The sequence below is a fragment of the Anolis carolinensis genome, chromosome 4 (assembly GCF_035594765.1).
Source record: "Anolis carolinensis isolate JA03-04 chromosome 4, rAnoCar3.1.pri, whole genome shotgun sequence".
Lineage (NCBI taxonomy): Eukaryota > Metazoa > Chordata > Lepidosauria > Squamata > Dactyloidae > Anolis > Anolis carolinensis.
The window spans coordinates 144351347-144374822 of NC_085844.1; the positions used below are offsets into that span (position 1 = coordinate 144351347).

Genomic DNA, 23476 nt, shown 5'->3' on the forward strand with positions numbered 1-23476 from the left:
GAATGCCAACAAGAACAGCCACACCTGGAGGAGGGATCTGTATTGGATCAAGTTGCATGTTTACTGCCAGCAAAGTAGCCAGAATAAAAGCTCTTATAACCTCTTCCTCTTTCTTCCCTTCCTTCCTTTAATGGTGACTTTTTGAAACATCTTAATGAGGCAGACAAATGGGGAAAGTATTATTAATAATTGTCTTTCATTTGTAACAATCTGTGGTCTTTTAAATAGGGGCTTCCTGGTCCACAAGGTCCAATTGGAGTTCCTGGTGAAAAAGTAAGTGAAACTCCATTACTGAATAAACAAAAGTTCAAATCTGAAATTCTTGGATGTGTGAATTGGTATTGTCTTTCATTAGAACAAGATTGTTCATGCTTGTCCAGTGAAAAAGCATTCTGCAGCTATTCTGTCTTGTCTACACTGTGTTTGTATGTGTGGTCACAAAATATAGAATAACTGTTAGAAAAACCTCAAATGGGAATATTTCTCAAAGCCAAGGAATTCTACAATAAAACCACAAGGGTCATTTTAAATTATAATTATAAATTGTCTTGGTTGTAACCATTGTTTCCCTAAGACCTCAGAACTCATTTATTTGTACTCTAGAAAATGGCTGTAATTCAATGGAATAACATGTGCTTTATATTGAGAAGGTCTCAGATTAAATCCCAGGCAACCATCCAGATGGGGCTGGGACAGATTTTAATCTGTCACCACTGCCATTCTGTGGAGACAGTACTAAGCTATATGGAATAGTGATTTCATGCTCTCTTAAGGCAACAGTTTATGATGCTACAAGAACTCTAGACATTTTATTGTAATAATTTTATGCTATTAAAATATTCACCAAGACGGTGATTTGCACAGTTGTTCTTATTTGCATGGTAAATAATTAATCTTGATTTAACTATTCCTCTCTTACGAAGCCCAGCCTAGCTTGGACAGGTCTTTTTGTTGTCTCTTGTCCAGGAAAAGAATTGATCAATGTCATTATAGTGTAGTGCCAGTGCCATGGCATTAGATTGGCTTGGATCATGTGGTCACAGTGGCAGCTAGTGGCATCCATGTCAATGGCATAGTGAATAATAGGTTATTTTACTGCCAATAATAATCAGTTATATCCATGTGAATATGACCATAGGATTGTAAATATATGGATAGGGAAATGTGTCCCCTTTTTCCACTTATGTTCTTCTGAATTTCATCTGTTCCCTCCATCCCTTTATTTTTTGTTCCATCTTAGGTAGCAAGGTTTTCCGTTTTCTTCCTGCATGTTAATTCATGCCATTTTAATGCGTTTTTCATAATGTCCTTAAATTAGGCAGATTCAGATTCCTGATGATTAAACGCAGTTATATTTGTTTATTTCAGCAAGCTTATTATTCTGGCCCCTTACATCTTAAAATATAAGCTTTGTTTATCGCACACTTTATTTCTTAGGCAAGCTCTGTAAGTCTCTCAGATGCTTGAGGCAAGGTATGCATTTTCTCACAGCATCTCTTAGGGACCGTGAAGCAAGTGTACTACTTTGAATGAGCCTGCCCAGTTCAATGACATTTCTTTCCATTCCTTGTTGGGCAACTCAGCCATAGATGTTACATTTAGTTATTCTATAAGCAATTTAGCCTTTCTCTTTTTAGACTTACTTTGTTGAAACCTTGTATTTCACACAAACTGATCTTTTACTTTCTTGCTTTGTAATAATATTCACAAAGCAATATTAAAATCATGTAGAACTCTGCATGCATTTGGTTACTGATGTCCTTTACATTACCTTTGTAGTTTCAGTGAATGTTGAACCATTTTTTGCTTCTCTCTTCCTCCTTCATTATTTCATATGATTTAAATATTTTTATAAATATTTGTTACTATAGAGGGGTTTGAAAATATTTATGAAACAAAATGCATGTATTTTTGCTTGTAACCATGTTATTCAGTGAGATTATAGAACATACAACAGATGCTTCCCACAGTCCATCATAAGAGCCTTTTAGCTGTTAGAGATTCAGAGACCCAGCATATATTCTTTTCCTACATTATCTTGAAGTCACAATTGCGGTGGGGGGGGGGGGGGAGCATTTTTCTACATTTGAAATGCACACATCATTTTCCTATTATACGTAAAAGTAAATAAAAACACCACACTTAAAGTAATAAAAAACTCCACACTTCCCACTTGGAGCTTATCCATACTGAAGGCACCAACTGGAGTGAGTAACAGGACAGGGTTTGTTGGAAAAATTATAGGCATTTATTGAATGCAGCTTGCAATATGTTCTGGTGTAACATACGTCTGGATCCTTTTATCAACCTGACTGCTGAGGGACCATGTTAGAAGCATCAGGAATACCAGGAATACCAAGTCCCAGGAATAAATTGTGGAAGGAAGGTGAAAACCCCATTGCAAATAAGCCCATTCCTTCCTGGATTTTTAAGCAGTGGCTAACATGTGTTCATAGCTGTAGTTATTATACAATACAGAACAGATCAAGTGAGTGGTGTCCTGGGGAGATTCTGCACAGACAGAAAATGCAAACCTAATAGATGCTCTGAGCTGCCGCAGATGTAACAAACATGATTTGGGGCCATGGGACAGCCACCTTATATGCTGTGTTGTGGTTGTCATCAATTGTGGCTCCCTTACCTGCCTTCTGGAAGTCACTCTGGCTGACATTAGCCAAAGCATCCACTCACAATGAAGCAAGCAGGTAGTCTGCCTGATGGTAACTAGACTGCCCACAAGAAGGATACATGGCTGTGTTGTAGCTGGTGATAGCCATGGCATGTGGGAAAGGGATGTCAGAGGACTCAATCAAAATTTCAGTTTTCCTCCAAAGTAGCTTTACCTGGGGCAGAACATCCCTACACAGTGTTTAGCTGTTGAGGGGCTGCTCTGGCTGCAATCAATCTAAGTGGTTAGTGTAGCTGTGGCCCATTTCAGTCAGGATGAATGCTGTATATAGGCTCTCCTTATAGCCCACTGGAGCAGACCAGAAATGAGGCTGCCCCTATTCTGGCCAACCTCACTGAATGCTCTGCCCTTCTGAAGCAGTACTCCAAATTAACCCGAATAATTCTTCAGGTGCCACATGACCTTACTGATTGCAATTCAACGTAGTACAGCTGTCTCCCTCCTCTAAGTTGTAGAGGACACAGGTGGACTGCCTGAATCAAGTAGGTGTGGAATTTTCCGAACATCCTATTTAGAATAACAGAAGTGCTTACTTATAAAATGTCATTGTCTTGCTTTAGCTTACAGCCTTTTGGCTCATCTTACAGCTATGGGATGTGAGAAGTAGCTGTGATTTATGATAGTTTCCCAGGATCTTCTTTACCATAGTTCATCAAATCTAGGGTGTTATCAATTCTAAAATGTACCCCCCCCCATTTTGAGCTTCAATTTTAGAAAAAATATTTTTTCTTTAAAAAAGCATAGACTTCTGAGAATGTGAGAATACTGAGGAGAAAAAAAAGAAAGAGACAGTTGATAGATCTTTGGGGGTAAGCCCAGATGATAGGGGGGACGGGAGGGAGAGAGAAGGAAGCTCTCTCATCTTCACAGCAGCTTCTGATCCTCTTTAAAAAAGCAAATCTAGGACACCTGCAATTCTAAGACAGGTGCCTTTTTATAAGCCTGGATTTTTTTGGTGGGTGGAGAGAGCATCTTAGAATTCATGAAATGTAGTACTAGCATTTCCCTCAAAGCTGAGGGATAGTTTGAGCTGATGTTTTCTATATTGTAAAGTCATCATATCTTTGATTGGTTTAGTCCTAGTCTAAATTTTACCACCATAAAGTATTTCTCCTTTCCATATCTCCTTGGAACCAGATCCATAATTTGGGGTGGGGGAGATTTGAGCCAAATGACCTCATGCTCCCCTCTTTCTGTTGACCATTTGCTTCCTTTTTGCTTAATCCAAATGTTCCCAAAGAGAATGTAAGCCAAATAAAGAATGCTGTTCCTTCCTTTTGCTCTTCTCACTGATTATATCCTTGGAGAGAACAAGCAAACAGACAGGAAGAGCAAGTAAGAGAAACAGGTTAAATGACCAGTCATTCCCCCATTAGAGACTCACAGGAAGTTGGTCTTTAATCCTGGTCTTCTCAGCCTCTTTTTGTGAGTCTCTTATATTTTAATGAGATTTGATTTTTTTTTGTAAATTCTAGTTTATAGAAGGAGTGGATTTGGGGGAGAGTTTTCGGGAGACTTGAACCATTTATTGCTTCTACCCCATTTTTTCTGTTGCTGTTGGCAACGTAGAAACTAGGATATATTCCTTTCTAGGAATGTTTTAATTTCAGTTGTATGTATATGTATGTATGTGTGTGTGTGTGTATGTGTGTGTGTGTGTGTGTGTGTGTGTGTATATATACACACACACACACACACACACACACACACATACATATTGATTCATGTATTCATTCATTTTAAGTTCAAGGACTGTGGTCTCCAGTCTCCTGAGGAGAGTTTTATTAGCATGCATGCCTCTCTGTATGGGAGAATATTTGATTTTCAAAAGTCACATTCTGTCTTGTGATAATTATAAATGGCCCTCAGAATAATGTTTCTTTTATACACTGAAGGGCAAATCAAGCTTTTAGACACTAGGCAGACAGCCTTGAACTTCCTAACTCACTGTGTTGAAATTAGACTGACTGATTGAATAGAACAGTTATCTCTTAGTTATTTCCTCAGTTAAAACACATCCTTACAGGGACTTTAGAGTGAATGTCAGATTCACTTCCAAAAAAAGTTCTTGATGTCAGGTTGTACATATGTGGGGTGCTTGAAAGGGCACTGAACTCCTAGTAGTCTCTTGTGGATGAGGCAGTTGAATAGAACTAGTACCTCACGTGCATCTTGATCAGGGGCATTTTCTGCATTCCCAGCTGCACACTAGTGTGCCATATAGAGATATAAATCTTCACTAAGTTTGTTATTAAATGAAGAAATTAGTAATTTATGAACTTATTCCCTCTTACAAGAAAGTCTCTTAAAATGTTCCCTGCTTGAAGATTGTTTGTAAGGTGGGACTTACTATGTGCAAAATTTACACATGGCTTTTCCATTAAGAACTTAGAGTTTTCTTAATAGGAAAATAATATTTCTGCATATAAATGCTGTTTCCTGCTCAAGTGGGTGTTTGGGTGTCTGTAGCTGGTTTTACATAATTTTCTTCTGTGTTCTAGTTATATTGGAGGATTCCTAGCCAATCATTAAATATTAAATATTTTGAGGTATCATTACTCTTGGTAAATATCAGCACTGTTGGCAAGCCCAGGGGAAAATAGCAAATGTTGGTGAGCTCAGAGAAGCACCACCATATGCTGATAGTCTCACAAAGGAGACCGACTATGTTCACTGATAACTTTCTAAAGCTTGGAAATCTCTTTCTTTCTGTTGTTAGGCATTTGTTCATTTTTATTTGAGATTGCCATCATTCATGAAGGAATTTTGGCACAGAACAGATTTTGGATACTGGCTCATTATGTCTAATTGGATAAAAGGACTAGGGTACAAATGCCTTAAAAATAAAGAGATGTAATCCTAAATATTCTAAAGGCTGATCTTGTCTGATCTTGGAAATTCAACCCTGGTTTAGTACTTCGATTAGAGATCAACAACAAATATCAATTACTGTAGGCTATATCAATCAATGAATCAATCAAGACTTCATTACGGTCCATGACCAGCACAGAGATGGGCACAAATGCCCTGGGATGAGGAAATACAGTTCTGATAGAAGGGGTCAAAACACTAGGGGAGCGTTAGAGATAGAGGGAGGGGGCACATTATGTCCAGCAACACCTCAGCAGCAACAGATAGTTCCAGCCATGCTCCCGTCAGGGTGCTGACCAGTGGGGTTAATCTTAATCCATTGAATTTTAAGTGCTGCAGTGCAAAACCTAGCAACACTGTAAGTTATTGTAGTGCTAGAGTCCGAGAGCAGCAGAGTGGTATAAAACTTTCCCGTGTGCCCTGGGTATTTAAGAAGCCACGAGGTAATGAAATTAGTTCTGTTGTCTCTGTAGAACATGCATTGAAGGAGCACATATTCGGTTGTTTCTGTGTATCCGGACTCACATGAGCATAATCTCTCCTTGAAGGGGGTCTTCCGATACCTCCCCTCCAATACATATAGCCACCAGTGTAGGCTATATTTCTGAGGAGGAAAAGCCAAACTGTATCTTGGTAATTTTTTTTGCTTAAGAAAACCCCATGAAATTCACAGGCTTGACATAAAGTAAACACACAACTTGGAGACACTCACATGCATACACAAGTGTGATAAAACATGCTATGTTCAACAGCACTTTGAAAGTTATTCCACAGTCAGCATGGGCAGTGACAGTGGTGTTCCAGTAAAGCATGGCTTCTGAGAAGGATTATGGGGGTTGTAAGTAAAGTATCTTTTGCAAGCTCTGCTAATAAGTTAGTATAACTCTGTCAATTGTGAATGTAGCTCTTCCACGTTCAAATAACACATTTCTAAGTATCAGTCAGGTGTCAAGTTCAAAATGACTTTTACAAAGTTCTGAATGTTGAGACATTATCTCTTTTCCTTCTTACAGATTGCATTTTCACTTTGTTCATAAGTAATCTTTTGCTTGCAGCCATTTGCAGCCTTGTGATACCTTATCTTTGATTGCTTTCTCAAAAGTGTTTCTTCATCTCCCTTCAGGGACCTTCGGGCAAGCCTGGCCTTGCTGGACTTCCTGGTGCTGATGGCCCTCCTGTAAGTAGTATAACATTTTGTCAATTTTTATTTTGTTTTAGAAAGACAAAAAAAAATCACTTTGAAGCGCTGTGCTCATGAATTTTAACAAGGCAATCGCATCACTGATAGCTAGCAGCAGAACCTGTAAAACATATCCAGTTTCATTATTTGAACTTGATCCATGTTTCTCATCTAGGACTGTAAGTTTCAAAAAAGAGCCACTAAAGGGCAGGCAAGAAACACCAGGGACACTGAAGAAGAAAAGAAAACACATTCAGATGTCTTAACATGTTTGGTCTGGTGCAGATTTAAATTATGGGAAATGAATATGATGAGAGGCTAGGAGAGACCTATCTTTGCAGGGAAATGTGATTTTTTATTCTGTTGGCAGGATTTTTCTTTGTCATCCAACTGCTGTGATAAGGAGATGGAACACTTAACTTGTTAATGCTGATAACTGCTTTTATGTTCCAACCCCAAACTAAGAAAATTAAATTCTGAGTGAGTAAAGCCAATTAATCATAATGAAGTGTTTTCTAGCACCTTGAAAACTAACTCATTTATTATGCCAAGCTTTTCTTTGCCAGTGAATCTTCATCAGAGTGAAATAGCCCTATATTTAGGGCTATTTGACATGGTTAAACAAATTATAGTTAGCTAGTTGTATGAATTTTAATTGATTTATTTATTAAATTTATATATGAGAAATCTGGTATTTTTAAAACAAAAAGCCTATTTTTGTTCATTTATAATGCATCTTATTATTTATTTATTTATTTACTGCATTTATATACCACTTTTCTCACCCTTGGGGGGACTCAAAGTGGTTTACAACATAATGGCAAAATGCCAACCGTACATTAGAAAACATAACAGACTGATCAAATCATAAACAATAAATGAGCAACATCAAGTGTACTTATCAAACAACTCAAAAATAACAAAAATAGAAAATTAAATATGTAAATCAAACATTTAGGACATGTTTACTAATAGATCTAATATTAGTAAACAGTTAAAACATTAAACGTAAAAAGGCAATTTGCAACAAGCCAACAGGGCAGATGTAGTGTCAGAGTTTAAAGTACTGTCTGAATTAGATTAATTTGATATTTAATAGACTTCCCCTTATTCTCTCCTTATTATCCAACATATTCGCCTATCCAACGTTCTGCCAGCCCGTTTATGTTGGATAAGTGAGACTCTACTGTATGTAGATGCAGATATTCTTAGCCACGCTGAGCTATCAGTCAATCATGCCAACTAGACACACACAGGCTCGGATCCAAAGAATTATTCTACAAGTTCCTCTTGAAGAGCAATTTCACATGTCCTACGAGGCACAGGGCACTAGTCCTCAAAACACACACAAAAGAGGCTTCTTTTAAAAATCCTGACCAACAAACACACTGTTTACTTACAAGGGGAAACGGATGAGACAAGGATAATAGAAATGGGCTAAACATTTGATCTTTTGCAGAGTATGCTGGGAAAAAATAAAACAAATAATCAATGTCTTTTGACATATAAGTTTTGTTCAGTGAAGTGATACTTCAGGTTTGGTGTATATAGAATTAGACCTGAATCATATTATTAATCTAATAATATTTTTTGGCTTTCTGAAAATGGCTGTATGGATCACGAAACAGAAAAATTATTGCTATCTTCAACTGCTTGTGGATTTCGCCCAAGTGGAAGAGCCTTCTGGCTATTGATTTTGTTATGCTATAAAATATTTCCATTGCTGTTTTCTTTCATCTTGTTGTGTTATCATTTTAATGGTGTGCCTAGTATAATGTTCAGTGACAGATAAAAATAATCAATTCACAGCATCCATAGAAAAATGCATCAAATGGGAAAACTCATAAATGTTGACATGCCCTTGCATTCTTTTTATGGAATGACTTGGTCCTAAAACAAAACAGCAGCTTCCAAAATGTCTTTTTATCTTAGACAGTAATTTGTTATTTCATGAAAAGTCACTGAAGTGTTTTAATACTGTCAATGTGATTAGATGAATCTCATGAGATTTCCTACAGCCTTTTCGAAATGATTTTGGTATTTCCTTAAGAAGTATGTCTGTGGGCTACTGCAGTATTTCTAAGTACTAGAAATCCAATGGGTACCTAAGGCTGGAATAAGACATTATCAGTGATTCCTGCCTACCACTGAGATCAGTAGTACTATTTCTCCTTTTTTGAGTTTTCCCACTAACATCTAGTGCTGAAAAATGTATGATGGGATATCACTTTTACCAGGGAGAAGAAGAAAAGATCAGGAGAGACATTGCAGTTGATTTTATCATAAATCATGTGCCTGGTTACCATTCCTCCCCTTAAATGGCAGGAGCAAAATGGGAATAAGAGTAAACATATGTCTGGGGTGATGACATCATAATTATTTTTATTACCCCCTTGCTGTTGATCTAGTAAAATGGACCACAAAAGAGTGCTGAGTACTTGGTTTATGTCAATTTTAATGGATCCCAGATGTTCCTTGTCATTTTAACTAATTTTAAACAAATTATCTGCATATCTCCATGAAATCTGAGATGAGATAAAAAAAAAGAAAGCACATATCTATACTATGACCACAATTTCACATCTAGGTTTTGGAGCCCATGCAGTTCACCCGCTGAAGGCAGTGTGTATTGCAAAGAGGAGGGCAAGCCATCTCTGAGAGCAGTTGGCTACCGACTCTTGAGAAAATTGCTGAGACCCAGGAAAGCTAAGTCAGCTTTCTTCTCCCAGTTGTAGCACTGTAGCCAGACCAGGGGCTAACTGGGTGCCTTTCCCATCTCTCACCCCCCTCCCCCCCCCCCCCCCCCCACACACACACAGTCCTGGTTGATCCACAGGTATGACAGCACACTTTAAATGCTCAAAAGCTTTGGGGAGCTGTGGAAAGTGTGGAACAATGGAATGACTAGTTCCTTCTCTATGATCTGAAAAGGTTAAATATGGATAACTCCAGGTTGCACATATATATGTCCTCAGAAGGACTCTGACCACTGTCATAAATGCATGGAAGTGATTCCTCCAAATGGTGAAGGTGGCCACTGCTAGACAATGCAATCCTGATTCAAAGATCTGCCAGCTGCAAGATTTTAGGATTAGACACTTTTTCATCCAGTCAAAATGTCCTTTTGCTTGCAGTTTGTTCTTCTTCCAGTATTTTTAAGAGACCTGCTGACAGAACAGCTTGCTAGAACTGCTTTACAATGCAGTATGCTGAAGAGCATTAACGAAAATAAAAGTGGGAGAGGGGATTTCCTATATTACTCCAGATCAGAACCTCTTCCAGGCCACGAGCAGCCACAACATTGTCACAGAAATTAAACCAAGAAAAATGTAATCCTACGTAGTTTCCTGTTTTAAGTTTTGATCCAGCTCCCCTTCAAAACTAGACTTGATTTAGCTTGCTCTTGCCATTTTAGTCTGTTATGATTGCTGTGTAATTTTATTAATGGTGAATAGATATATTTATTGGAGAGAGTAGATCTGTAAACTGGACTGAAATGACAACCAAATGTGTTGCTGAATATATAACAACTCAAGGATACAGCTAACTCCTGGATTTCCTGCTTGAGAGGAAATCTACCTAGATCTTTGTTCCAATGATCAAACTGGACTCTTGCAGTATGTTGAGGATGTATTCTAAAAATCCTGAGAATTAGAGCTTGAAGAATGGCTAAAACTTTGATTAGAAAACCCCAGTTTTCCCCAACTATTTTCCTAGAAGAAAGGAAAGTTATGAAATTCATATCTATTGTCTACAAAATAAACACCTGGTATGGAAGAATCAAGCAGAATTTATTCATATATAGAAATGTATGGATTCAACAGAATGTGCCTAATGGTGTATAGTATATACATTTATATACTAACATACTACCATGTTTTGTAAATAGGGTCACCCAGGTAAAGAAGGCCAGTCTGGAGACAAAGGAGCATTGGTATGTTCATACTTTTTTGCTATGTGAATAAATGCTTATATTATATTCAGAAAGGGGTATATGGAACAAAGTCTTTTATGTCCTAAGTTACATTTATGTCCCAAAGGTAGATGTACAATTAATAATTTTCCTATTAGGAATAATCATGGATATATACATTGTTTCAGATGCAGGATAATGTAAGGGGATATATATTACTGAAAGTATAAGCTTTCTGTCCCTTGGCATTTTCTACCTTCTTCCTTTAATTTTTATGTGTAATATCATTTGACAGTCTTGCATCCATTTACCTCTTCCCTCAAGCTCCTGTCTCCTTCCCTTCAGTACTGTTCAGTTATTACTATGTTAGGAAACTTTTCCTGTCGGGAAAGATTACACTATTTTTAAACACTTAATTGAAGATACCTCATTTGTTTGGGCTGACAAAGTGATTAAGTGTGAGAAGGCATGCAAATGGACATGTTTGTGTGTTTGCTCATGGTCACAGGTGGAACAAAAAAGGGCCAATGCCATTTTGATATTGTAAGACTGATCAGTAATAGCCCTCTTGTGTTTTTAGATCATTTATGTAAAGTCTACATGGGTATCGAGTAGCAGTTCATAGTCTAGCCATTTCTTTTTAGCTGTTTGTTCAGCTATCTCTCTTCCCCTATGTTGAGAAAGAAAATTATACCAGAATTGTGTTATAGAGATAGAAAATACTTATTGAGATGGATGGCAAAGGTGTTGAAAAAACAAGAGCAGGGGCTGTAGTTGAACATTTGAGGGCAGATTTGAGTCAGGAAGCCTTTGGCTGAATTCTGGTCTCTCCTGTCTAAAACCCTGGAAATGAGATGTCATTCAATGTAGACAATCCTGAACTAGGTGGATGGAGGTCTGAGTCAGTAAAAGGCAGCTTCTTTGTCAGTTTCTTAGATTTCTGACAATTTTCCCTTCAATTTCTTCTTGAAAAACCTTAGGAGATGGCAGTTACCTGTTCTCTTCTTTTTTTTTTTTAATCTGCCAATTTATCTTACTGTCGAGAAGAATGTATAAAACCTATTTTGCTGCAAATAAAGTCCATGCCTTTTCACATATTTTCTTCAGCATGTCCTAATACATGCTTTGCTATACATGCTATACATGCTATAAGGATACAGCAGGAATCTATTTAAGATTTCAGAGTAAATATATGCCCCATATAGTGTGCACTCTGTAGCTTAGATTTCCAGATTATGGGCTGAAATCAGTTCTAATGACTGATTAAAGTACACTATTAGAATCACTATTAGTTTCTCTGGGCTCTGCCAAGTGGATTTGCTACTCATCAATGTAGCTGCAGGATTTTGAACTGTCCCATGGTGTGAAGATGAACATGGAAGGATGAAACTTAAACCCCCTTTGTGACATTCACATGGTCGGTTTAGTACCATGAGTGAATGGAATTGGAGTAGACAAACTGTCAAGAGTATAGTACATATGAACACCAGTATATGTGTACATATTTGAGTTTAAGTAATGACAGCAAGAAAATAACATCTTTTATTCAGTTGCCACAATTTTAAATGTGATCATTGAGCAACCCAAAGAAATGCTGGCATGCAAAGGAAATAATGTTTACAATTCCTTGATAATGGGGAGTATCATGAGTACAGACAGTAGCATGGTAGATTCATTCAGAAAATATCAAGTGTCTAGTAAATTCTGGAGTCTTGTAGAAATGTTTTTCAATAGAGCAACCTAGGAAAAGTATCTGTAAATGCTGTCTAGCATTGAAAGTCACCCTTATGACAGATAAAATAAAATAAATCTTTGAATGTCCCTGAATGAAGTCTTTTATAACAACATAATGTAATTATAATCCAATGCTTTTTAGGGGCCTCCAGGTCCTCAAGGTCCAATTGGCTATCCTGGCCCTCGTGGAGTAAAGGTATGGCTATTTTTGCTCTTTGGTATATAAGATACAACATTTCTGTTCATTCTGTTATTAATTCGACATTTATTTACAATCTCTTATTGTTGTCTCTGTTTTTGAAAAGGGCGCAGATGGTGTTCGTGGTCTAAAAGGTGGCAAAGGGGAAAAGGTAATGCTATGTTAAAACCATTGTTTCTACTTTGTTACAATATGAACCCTCTCTGTAATAGAAAACCCTGTGTTGTGTGTACTGAATCACTATGTTGTTAATGTTAATAATAGATGTGCACATGTTGAAGGGCATTGGATAAGTTGTTAGATGTAAAAATGTATGGCTTCTGTGTGAACTGTTTCCAGTTGGGGATGATTTTTTGTTCTTCCAAAATAAGTAGAAGAGTGTTTCTTTTTATTTTGCTGGATACATAGTGGAGAGTTGTATGGACAAAGCGAATAAAGATGTTGAACTGTGTCTTATAACTTTGTAGGAATCATCTGAGAAAACATGTTGTTTGACTCCTTTGGTTAATGCCAGCCTCAATATTTCCTAGATTTCTATTGCTCATTCGCAACTGGGAACAGTATAAAACAAAATAAGAGGAAAAAAAGAGAAAAAAATGAAGAGGACATTTTAAAATCTGGAGCCAAGAAGAATGGGTTACCCCTTCTTTTATGCTGACTATGGATGCTGCATGTGAAATGGAACCTCAATGCCATTGTTAGCCTGTACATTTCGATATCTGGCTGAGGAGCTGCCACTTCTGAGCCACCTTGGAGCATTTCAGCCATCCTAGAAAGCTCCAGGCTCTGTGTCATCAACCCAGTGACTCTTGTGAATTCCCTCTAGCTCAAAAGTAGTTTGCCTTCAAAAACAGTTGCATGAAATTAGTTGCTATCTGTCTGTGCTTGGTCCTAGGCAATCCCTAGGAGCTAATATAACCTAGGAGCCTCCGGTGGCGCAGTGTGTTAAAGCGCTGAGCTGCTGAATTTGCAGATTGAAAGATCGCAAGTTCAAATCCGGGGAGCGGAGTGAGTGTCCGCTGTTAGTTCCAGCTTCTGCCAACCTAGCAGTTCGAAAACATGCAAATGTGAGTAGATCAATAGGTACCGCTCCAGCGGGAAGGTAACGGCATTCCATGCAGTCATGCCGGCCAGATGACCTTGGAGGTGTCTATGGACAATGCTGGCTATTCGGCTTAGAAATGGAGATGAGCACCAACCCCCAGAGTCTGACATGACTGGACTTAATGTCAGGGGAAACCTTTGCCTTTTTAATATAACCTAAGTTAAATATTCAGCCTATGGGAGTGGAGGGATACATCTCAGCTGGCTGGCTAGTATTACAAATGTGGGATAGAGGTTTCTCATATGTAATGCTGTGTTGATGCAAAATCCCTGGAGATATCTCCCCAAGAATATCTGAAATATTGAGGAGAAGCCAGCATGGAACTGACACATTCTCTGGTTGCTTGAGGGCAAAACTATTTCCCAAGTGTCCCCCAAAGAAGCACTTATGTACTAGGCAATATTTATTTGTTCATTTGTTTGTTTACTTAATGTTTATGTTTATCATATCAAAGGTTGTCAGGGAAGCATACCATAAATCAACATGATCAGTATAAAACCATGTAGGCAGGAAGAATGATTTTAGAAGGCTGAAACATAATAAACAAGTTAACAAGTTAGGGCAAATTAAAGGTAGTTAAAATATATTTATCATTAATTAGGTCCCATCTACACTGCCATATAATGCAGTTTCCGAATGAAGTTTAACTGCATTGAACTGGATGATATGAGTCTACACTTCCACTTAATGCAATTCAGTGCAGTTAAGCTGCATTCTGAAACTGCATATGATAGTGTAGATGGTGTCTTGGTTGTAGAAAAGGATCAGGTTCTTTCATTTGTTTGGGTTTTTTTTAGTCCTGTCAAAAAGTAAAAAAAAAAGAAGCTTTTTTGTTAGTGATGGAAAATAAGACATTTTTGACTAGAGGGGAATGCAAGACAGACAGTTCTTATGACTGTAAGAAGAATGCAAATGTCTTGATGTTTTCTTAACAATAGCTAGTACTTACTGTCAGTTGTTCATACCAGACGTCCTCAGCTGACAGGAAGCAGTCTGACTTCCCTTTATAAATCAATGAGAAGCTTGTGGACATTTTTGTGCACTCTGTTACAAGCTTGTCCAGGCCAAATACAATGTATAACAAGACAGCTTGCACTAATCTTACTTGTGTCAGCTAGTTAATTGGTGTGCCTCAATTCCTAGGATATGATTCTCAGTATGTTTAGCAGCATCCTAGACTTCAGAAACTATGAGGAAAAAAGCATACTTGAGTAAGTTATATTGTCTAATTTAACAGGTATTCTTGAAGCAGTGTAGTAGCATCCAAGGGCTTAATCTTCCATGTATCAGCTTCTGATAGTGGACTGTATTCCCATCAGCCTTTTGTCTTGCCACAGTTGCATTCGTGTAGGGAATGGAAACGTACTGGTTTTCGAACATTCATTATCACACTTCCTTGCATTGCGTTAACACAATCGTTCTCAACCAGGGGTCCCCAGATGTTGTTGGCCTACAACTCCCAGAAATCCCAGCCAGTTTACCAGCTGTTAGGATATCTGGAAGTTGAAGAGCAACAACATCTGGGGACCCCAGGTTGAGAACCACTGTGTTAACAGCACTGCTTGAGCAGTCTATGGTCCTGTGATCTGTCTTCCACGTGAGCCCCATAACTCTTCTTTACTGCTTTATGCCATGCTTTATTTTTCAAATATAGCAACATAACAAAAAGAAAAAAAATACAGGAAAAAGGGAAGCACTGTACTTCAGAGTAACATGGAAGCAGGGGGAGGAGGAGAGTCTTTCCTACCGATATTGGAGCTGCTACAGAAGAACAGTAGTACAGAAACCAATAATGGAGAGGCACTGGGATCAAGAGCCATTGATGGGTGTTAACCATCAGTTAAAAGATGCACTAAACTAACAGATGGGATGCAAAACAGCAGGACTAACATAGGGTTGTGTGATAAGTACTGGCCACAAACTCTATTATTCTGCAGAAATTCTGCTCTGCCAGACTCTTCTGGTGAAGTCCATAGCCATCAACATGATCTGAATAGGTGTAGAAAAAATGGTTCTTAATATGGAATCAGTAGTTTGATTAAATTTGACTGTGTTAATCAGCTTTAAATGATTAGCTAACATCTTTGGGCACGTTCTAGTTGACCTTTGTATGTGAGTTGTCTCATGGAGGAACTGCCCAAAATTCTAATTCTGAAAATATAAGGAGGGCATTGTAATACTGAGGAGCAATGTTGTAATGAAAAGCCTCTTGATGAATTTAAAAATGAATTTTCCTGTTGCCTTAAGCACCTTTCTCATTATTCATTCTCCCATTTAATGCTCAAATGTAACTCAATTCAGCTGTGGCAATAAGAGGTTTTCATTCTGATAGAAAAACTGCCATGCTAAAATTATTTGGCATTTTATGATCCTACTTTTGTAGTGTAAATTAGAGACTTAGAGCAAAAATAACTATGATTGCTACATACATTGTTTTCATGGATTCTTTAATCATTCATTCTGTTTATAAATACAAATCTAACATATTTTCCCTTTTGATTTAGGGTGAAGATGGTTTCCCCGGGTTTAAAGGTGACATGGGCCTTAAAGGTGACAGAGTAAGTCCCCTCACTCCCCTCTCATTCTCTCATTCACGTATACATGATATCTCTCTTTCAAGCCCAGTTCCCAAAAGTCTAAGAAACGGAAACTAGCTTTGCTGATGAAGATGTAGTGTTATGCAAATAGTGGAAGGATTTTCCCCTCAGTGGATGAGTTCAGGAGGTTCTTGGAGTAGACATACAATCCATGCACCCAGATCCCAAAAGACACTTTGTAAAATAAAACCCGCTATTCCACAAAAGTGCATACATTTCTATTGCAATTTTGGATATTTTACTATTGGGACAAACATATTATTGTCAATTCTCATGAATATAGATAACTTTTATGTACATCATATTAATATGTCTCAAATTCACAGACACCTTTTAAATATTATTGGCAATCATTATTTTAAGTTCAGGAAGCACTGAACTATGGGCAATGGAAAGTTGAGCCTGAATATGGGTGGGTTTGGTGGTAAAAAGAATGGTGAAACCACCTTGGCTTTTCAAATGCAGTGCATGGCTCTTTCTAAAATGCTAGTGGTTGACATTTTGAGATATTTCAACCAAAACTAATTGATACTTTATTTGTTTGAAGTAAAAGAATGTTGAGAGTGCTGCCAGACATCTTTTTCTTGGGGGAATGATTTAAGTAAAATTAGAGGAGTTAATTTGGCAAGCTTCTAAATTTCAGTTAAGGTCCTCTATTTTTCTTTTCCTTCCACACACTCATGTTATTGAAATGCTCATTACACCATTATTTCATGAAAACAAGTAGCTAGTTTTTATACACTATATTCACATAACTTTTTTTTTTCAAAGGGCGAAGTCGGTCCTCTAGGTCCTCGAGGAGAAGATGGCCCTGAAGGACCAAAAGGTCGTTCAGGCCCAACAGGGGACTCAGGTGGACCTGGACAAGCTGGAGAAAAGGTTAGTACTGCAGCAACAGTACACAATTTTGAAATAATGAGGATTTTCTAGTGTAATACTATGTTCTAAATTAGAAAATGGACAAATAACATGTTGTCCAAATAGGATTCTTTGTAGAACATGCTTGTACAGCATACGTGGGTCACATATATGTGTTTCTCATCAACTTCAGGAGAACTTGAATACTATGTACAAAGGACCTCAGTCCCCTTTTCACATTGTGACAACTCCTACATTTATAGGAAGTGATAACTGTGTAGGTTTAGAAATATAAACTGTTGAGATATTTATTTGCTAATGTTAAAATAACCAGATGTTAATTATTTGTGGGACAGAAGGTGGAAGAAAACATACTAAATTATAGAGAAAATGAAAGCAAGAAATTTACTTTTAAAATTTATGTATGTATATATGTTTGTAGTTTAGACTTAGGCCCCATCTACAGTGAAGAGGTGCATTATCATGAGGTGTCCAACCGGAGCCTCATGATAATGCAGATTAACTTGAAATAAACCTGGTAATCAAGGTTTATTACAGGTTAAAATAATATCTCCAAAGATCTAGACCTTTCACTAAGGGTTGGATCTTTGGAGGTGTGGGTCCAGTGGAGACCATCTATGATCTCACAGCAATCTCCACAGTGATCCTGCCTCCTGGTTTCAAGATCCACTCATATCAAGCAGCCAATGGAGGAGAGATGGTAAGTGCCACCCTCCCTTCCCTCACACCTTTTCCTGGCTGTAAAGAGTTTTAAAGGCTGCTTACTGAATGTGGATGTTTCTAAGGGCTTTGTTTTGCATCTAAATGATACATGGTGCTCTTGAGGGGCTTCTTTTTCCAAAAACTCTGTCATATCCTCTGTCATGCAAAACAAAACCCTTAGAAGCTCCCAGTCTTGGTAATCAGTCTTTTTAACCCTTTACAGCAGAGTTTCTCAGACTTCAAGAAATCCCAGCCATCTTACCAGATGTTAGGAATTGTGACCGCCGAAGTCAAAAACATTTGGAGGAACAGTTTGAGAAACACTACTCTGCAACAAGAAAAGAGGCCAAGGGGGAGCTAGAGGAGCAGTGGCCATATCATCCACTTCCATAGTGATGCTTGTTCAGCATGGGAGGGAATATGGCCAACTCCTCACCAACAAAGTTTTGGGCACCTGTGTGGGCAGCATATGTGCAGGGAACTGGGGGGTTTAAACTGGAGGTTTTCTGTACTGTAATTCAGTGTTTCTGAAACTTTGCTCTTCCAGATGTTTTGGACTTCAGCTCCCACAATTCCTTACAGCTGGTAAGCTGGCTGGGATTTTTGAGAGCTGAAATCCAAAACATCCAGAAGAGCACAGTCTCAGAAACACTGGTGTAATTAGAGTAGAGATGTACGTTGTGTAGTTCAACATGTAATTGCTAGGCTTGTCTGTGTGTTGTTTATCTAAGTTTTTCAGTTAAAAATAATTAAAATATGGGGGTGGGGAGAAGGTGAGAACGGGAAAATCTCTAGTTTCAAATTTTATTTTATCCACTGTCTCAGCTTTCAGTCCATCTATACAAAAATGGAGATAAAATACAGGCATATACAGTATGTTGAGAAGATTGCTAACGTAATGAATGTGGAGGGGTTGAGCATTTGGTGCTGAATGATAATGATAAAGTTACTGTTGCTTTTTTGTGAACATGAAAGATATCAGTCAAAGGAACAGAAAAGAGGGACAGTTTGTAGATTTCCAAGTAAGAACCATTTTCTCTTCACATTCTGTAAAAAATTTACTTGTGACTAGTATTTTCCCCTCTAATTAAAAAAATGCAGTGACCCCAGTCTGCATCAGAAATCTTGTTTTTTCTTCCTTTCTTTTTAAAAACTTTTTGCTGTTGGCCCTAATTAAAATGAGCCCTGTTCATTTTCATGTTCCCAATATATTTCTTTACACCAGAATTTAAAGCATTTTTTTTATAGCTTAACCCCATTTATTTATTTCTGTGTAATGATGGTGCTGAATACACACAACTTTATATAAGTGTGTATACACATATGTCTTGGAAATATGAACATCTTGATTGATTCTTGCTAGATTCTGGCTCTGTCTTTGAACCATGTATATGGAACTAAATGTGTTCTTTTCTTTCACCACTCACAAGTTCTTTTCACATGCCCTGCCACAAGCTAGACACAAGCTACTGTAATTCTGAATTTGAGTTTTCATGCAAGTATATTTCTGCTTTACTGGAAGGTTGACTTGATATTTCATTGTAAGGATTTATACTCCTCCAATCTTTCAATGATTCTCAGGGTTCCTCTGAGAAAGACCAGCCAATGAACTAGAATTCTGAAAAGAGAAGGAAAGTACTTTGTTTATTATTTGATTCTGGTGACCTTTATAAGGTATCATAAAAATGCCTCAAAAGTCAGGTCACTCTCTCCAGAAGGCATTCTTTTCAGCTTCACTTAACTTTGGGAACTATGCAGGAATTAATGTTTCCCCATAATGTTGCAAGACATCCTGCCAGCTGTTAACAAGGTCATGCATCAAGAAAGCTAATATTATAATTATGGATGAATGAAAGCATAATTGGAATTTCATGATTGAATTCAAATTCAAATCAGCTTCCATTAAAAATAGGATAAATGACTATCAATTCTGACCTCCCCCCTCCCAAAAAAGGAAAATTTCTATTCATCTTCTTCCATCTGTGTATATGGTTTAGAAATATGATGAGAAATGTAGAGTTGGATGCAAATAGATATGAGTGAAAGGGGAAGACTGCTCTTTTATTTTTTGGATGTTTGCAAAGGAATTATAGTAGTTTTCATAATACTAGAATACATAGGTTCTACAGGAGTTCAGCTTTTACTTGTAAAATTATATGTGAGGGAGCAGTAGCTAAATCCTCAGTACTTCTATTTATTTATTACATTTATCTGTTGCTGTTGTTATTGTTGCTCTTTTTGCATGCCTTATTTTTTTTTTCTAACTTGCGGTGGCCCTAAGGCAAACATATCACAGGATTTCCAAAGCATGATTTGTTCAGAGAAGTTTTCATTGCTTGAGGTTGAGAGAATGTGAACCACTGGATTTCAGTTGGTTTTGTACTGAAGTCTCCCAGAATCCTGGTCCAGCACCAAACCATTATATCTCACTGGTTCTCACTTATCTTCCTTTTAAATTATCAATCAAACATGAAGTGCAAGATAAAAAGATGAGTATATTAATTCATTAAGTAATTGTTAATAGTTAAAGATGCATCTGTAGCCATGATATAAATAAAAGGAAATACTATTTACTAGCCAGAGACGGCCCTGCACAACAAAATGTTTTTCCACAGATGGAATAAGATCCTTGGTTTTAGTTTAACCCTTGTTGTATGGTAGCTTTATCATCCATTATAGATTGAGTCAAAGCTGCTGGAGGGACAGCTTTGGATCCAATCCATGATTTTTTATTGATTGACTTTTCATAAAAATATAGCATTGCAAAGGGGGTATTTTATGCATTATTTTGAAAGATATACAATGTTTGTGTACCACAATGGTCATTCCACACTATCAAGAACAGCAACAATCTCAATCTCTCGCTCTCTCATTCTCTCTCCCCCCCCCCCCCCTCTCTCTCTCATATTCCTATTTGGGCCACCCTGTTTCACCTTTAAATGTTGTTTCAGTAACCCAGTGTAACAATTTAAAAGTTTAGGTTTGAAGTCTTACAAACATTTCTAAAAGATAGAGCTAAGAGCAGTAGTAAAGTTGGGAGAAATTACAGTGAAATTATTATAAATCACCATGTTTTGTTTCTGTGAGCAACTGATTTTTCATTGCTTGCCCCTATTTCTGTTGATTTGGAGTGTTAGATCACACTAGAAAATGGACATAATTGTGTGTGGAATTCAATTTTATATCCTGGAGGTATAGTCTTCAGATCGATAAACTATATTTTATTAGTTCTGGTTTTTTATTGGTTCTTTCCTGTAGGCTTGATAAATACAGCTGTAGAGACTAGAAAGAAATTCCCTTGCTAGTTTTATTTTGGCAAATCATGTCTGCCCTGCAATAAGTGGACCCAAAAGCTAGATTGTTTGTAAATGAATGTTTCAGCACAGAATAGAGATTGTAGGTGAGTGAAGAGTTCCTGTACATTTCTAGTTTTTCATGCCTGTTTGTTGACATGCAGTGATACTCCAACACTCCAGAAAAAAATCTATGACAGCATATTGTAAATTTGCTAACAATATGATCTTAGCTAAAATGCACTTACTTTGCTAGCATGGTATGTCATATTGACATGTCATTAGTCACACTTGACTACATGACAATGTAATCAATTCGGAATGAGGGCAATTTATTTTTTACGTCTGAAAGTGAAAAAAGTGCTGCTAACAACTTTGTTTCTGAAAGAAAGAGATGGACAAGCGGAAAGGGCTATGCACAAAATCTTTTTTTCATTCCAATTTACTAAGATTATTTGATTTCTTTCTGCAACTAGTAGAACCTCACCAAGGAGTCCATTTATTTGTTTACTTCCTCTTTCCTTTCCAATCTGGCTGGATCCAAGGCTCACATTTCACTCTGTTCTGCATTCACTTTCTGGCTCAAAGCAAGTACATTTAGGCACATCTAAAGTGACCATTGAGGTCAGTGTGAAATTGGATCAACCTGAAGGCATCTATAAAACGCATGCAGGTTGGTCCAATTTCACTCTGGGAAAACCACTTAATGTGGCTCTATCCTAAGTTTGAAAAATGCAAGGTAAAGCCTGAATCCTACACCAAGTTTCCTCCTGCATCTGGGAAGTGTAGAATCTCACCACTGATTTCTATGCAGAATTGGCAATAGGTGTTTCAACAGCTATCCAATGTTCACCATGCTTAGAAGGCCCAGGCATGTGGGATGACTGTCTCAGTCACATGGCAAAGGACTAGGAAGAATAGTTGTAGACCATATAGGTGTCTTTTCCCTCCTACTTGCTGGCAGCAATAATATGGAAGACAGAATGATATTCAGCTCCCGCCCAGTGGCACCAAACTGGTGTCTGTGACTGGGCAGAAGGAACATCCTTCCACAGCCAAGATGGCTTGGGTGTCCCTATTGGGCCACAATTTTGTGAGCATGTAGAATTGGCCTTAGTTTTCCTTATATTGTTTTATTTGAATGAATAAGAGTAGTCTACTAATTTCACATTTGTCAAAGCCACTTTAGCTAAGATTGCTCTCTTAATTTTCAATCAGGAAAATTTCTTCATGTGTGTGTGGGTCTGAGTGATGAGCTGTGAACATTTGTTATTGAAACTTTAGGTGTAATCATATTACCAAGGGCTGTTCCTAGGTCGCAAATTTTGACCCAGAAACTTCAAGACTTGAAAGGATTTTGAACAAGCTACATTCATCCTAACAGAATAATCTTTGCATATCATATACCTGTATTTCTTTCACCATCTTATTGTCTTCATTGATCGAATGGATTTCACAGAGTTTTGGAAATAAAAAGGTCTATTAACATCTTACATTGATCATTAAATCCAGTTTCAAACCAGTATTGAAGAAAGTGATTTCACTGTGCAGATAATTGCATAGGAAATTCTGGAACCAGTTTGAGACCTGGATGATAAATGCAGAACCACAAGAACTAATGCACATTAAGGGATTTATTTACTGTGCTTTTGTGGAAGTTTGCTCCCTGGCCACCACAGTTTGAATCTAGCTTCAAATTGCATTACATGATCAGTGTAGACAGAGCCTTAATTCGAGGTGGGAAGAAGATTAGTGTACCTATAAGGATTGATAACTCTTTGGATTCAGGTCTAATTTGACAAATTTTGTAATTGCCATTCTTTGGGCATGGATGGGATATTCAGTGAACTGTAACTTGAGCACCATGAATCGAGTTCAAAACTATTATTTCTCCCCTCTTTACCTACAGGGCAAGCTTGGTGTTCCAGGATTACCAGGATATCCAGGAAGACAAGGGCCAAAGGTAAATTTGTTCTCTAAATGTACAGTGTGGAAAACATATGTGCTAAATGGAGTGTTAAAGGTTTTTTGAGTTACATGGAACAGCAAATTTAAGCAAGTGGTAATCATATTCAGTTATATTGTATCTATAATGAAGTCCACATGTTGAATTCATCATTCTAAATGAGAAGTTATATTATATCAGTAATGAAGTACACGTGTGGCTTACATTTTCCTAAATGAGAATGTGATCTAATAATTCATTTTGGTTCAGTTCATCCACCCTAATCATGCTGATGGTAATGAGTTGTGTTAAGAGCCATACAGCTATGAAGCTAATATATGGCACTGCCCCATTCTAAATCACAGTGGG

General features: G+C 37.5%; 1 protein-coding gene across 5 annotated transcripts in view; it reads left to right on the plus strand.

Moving 5' to 3' along the window:
• Nucleotides 1-23476, plus strand: part of col11a1 (collagen type XI alpha 1 chain) — a 314486-nt gene that overhangs the window by 158231 nt on the left and 132779 nt on the right. For all 5 annotated transcript variants that reach the window (XM_008109137.3, XM_016993104.2, XM_016993102.2 and 2 more), the window contains 8 exons: nt 229-273; nt 6684-6737; nt 10630-10674; nt 12530-12583; nt 12693-12737; nt 16196-16249; nt 17060-17167; nt 23072-23125. In XM_008109137.3, coding sequence (XP_008107344.1) covers nt 229-273; nt 6684-6737; nt 10630-10674; nt 12530-12583; nt 12693-12737; nt 16196-16249; nt 17060-17167; nt 23072-23125 — 459 coding nt within the window. The remainder of the gene's footprint in view (nt 1-228; nt 274-6683; nt 6738-10629; nt 10675-12529; nt 12584-12692; nt 12738-16195; nt 16250-17059; nt 17168-23071; nt 23126-23476) is intronic.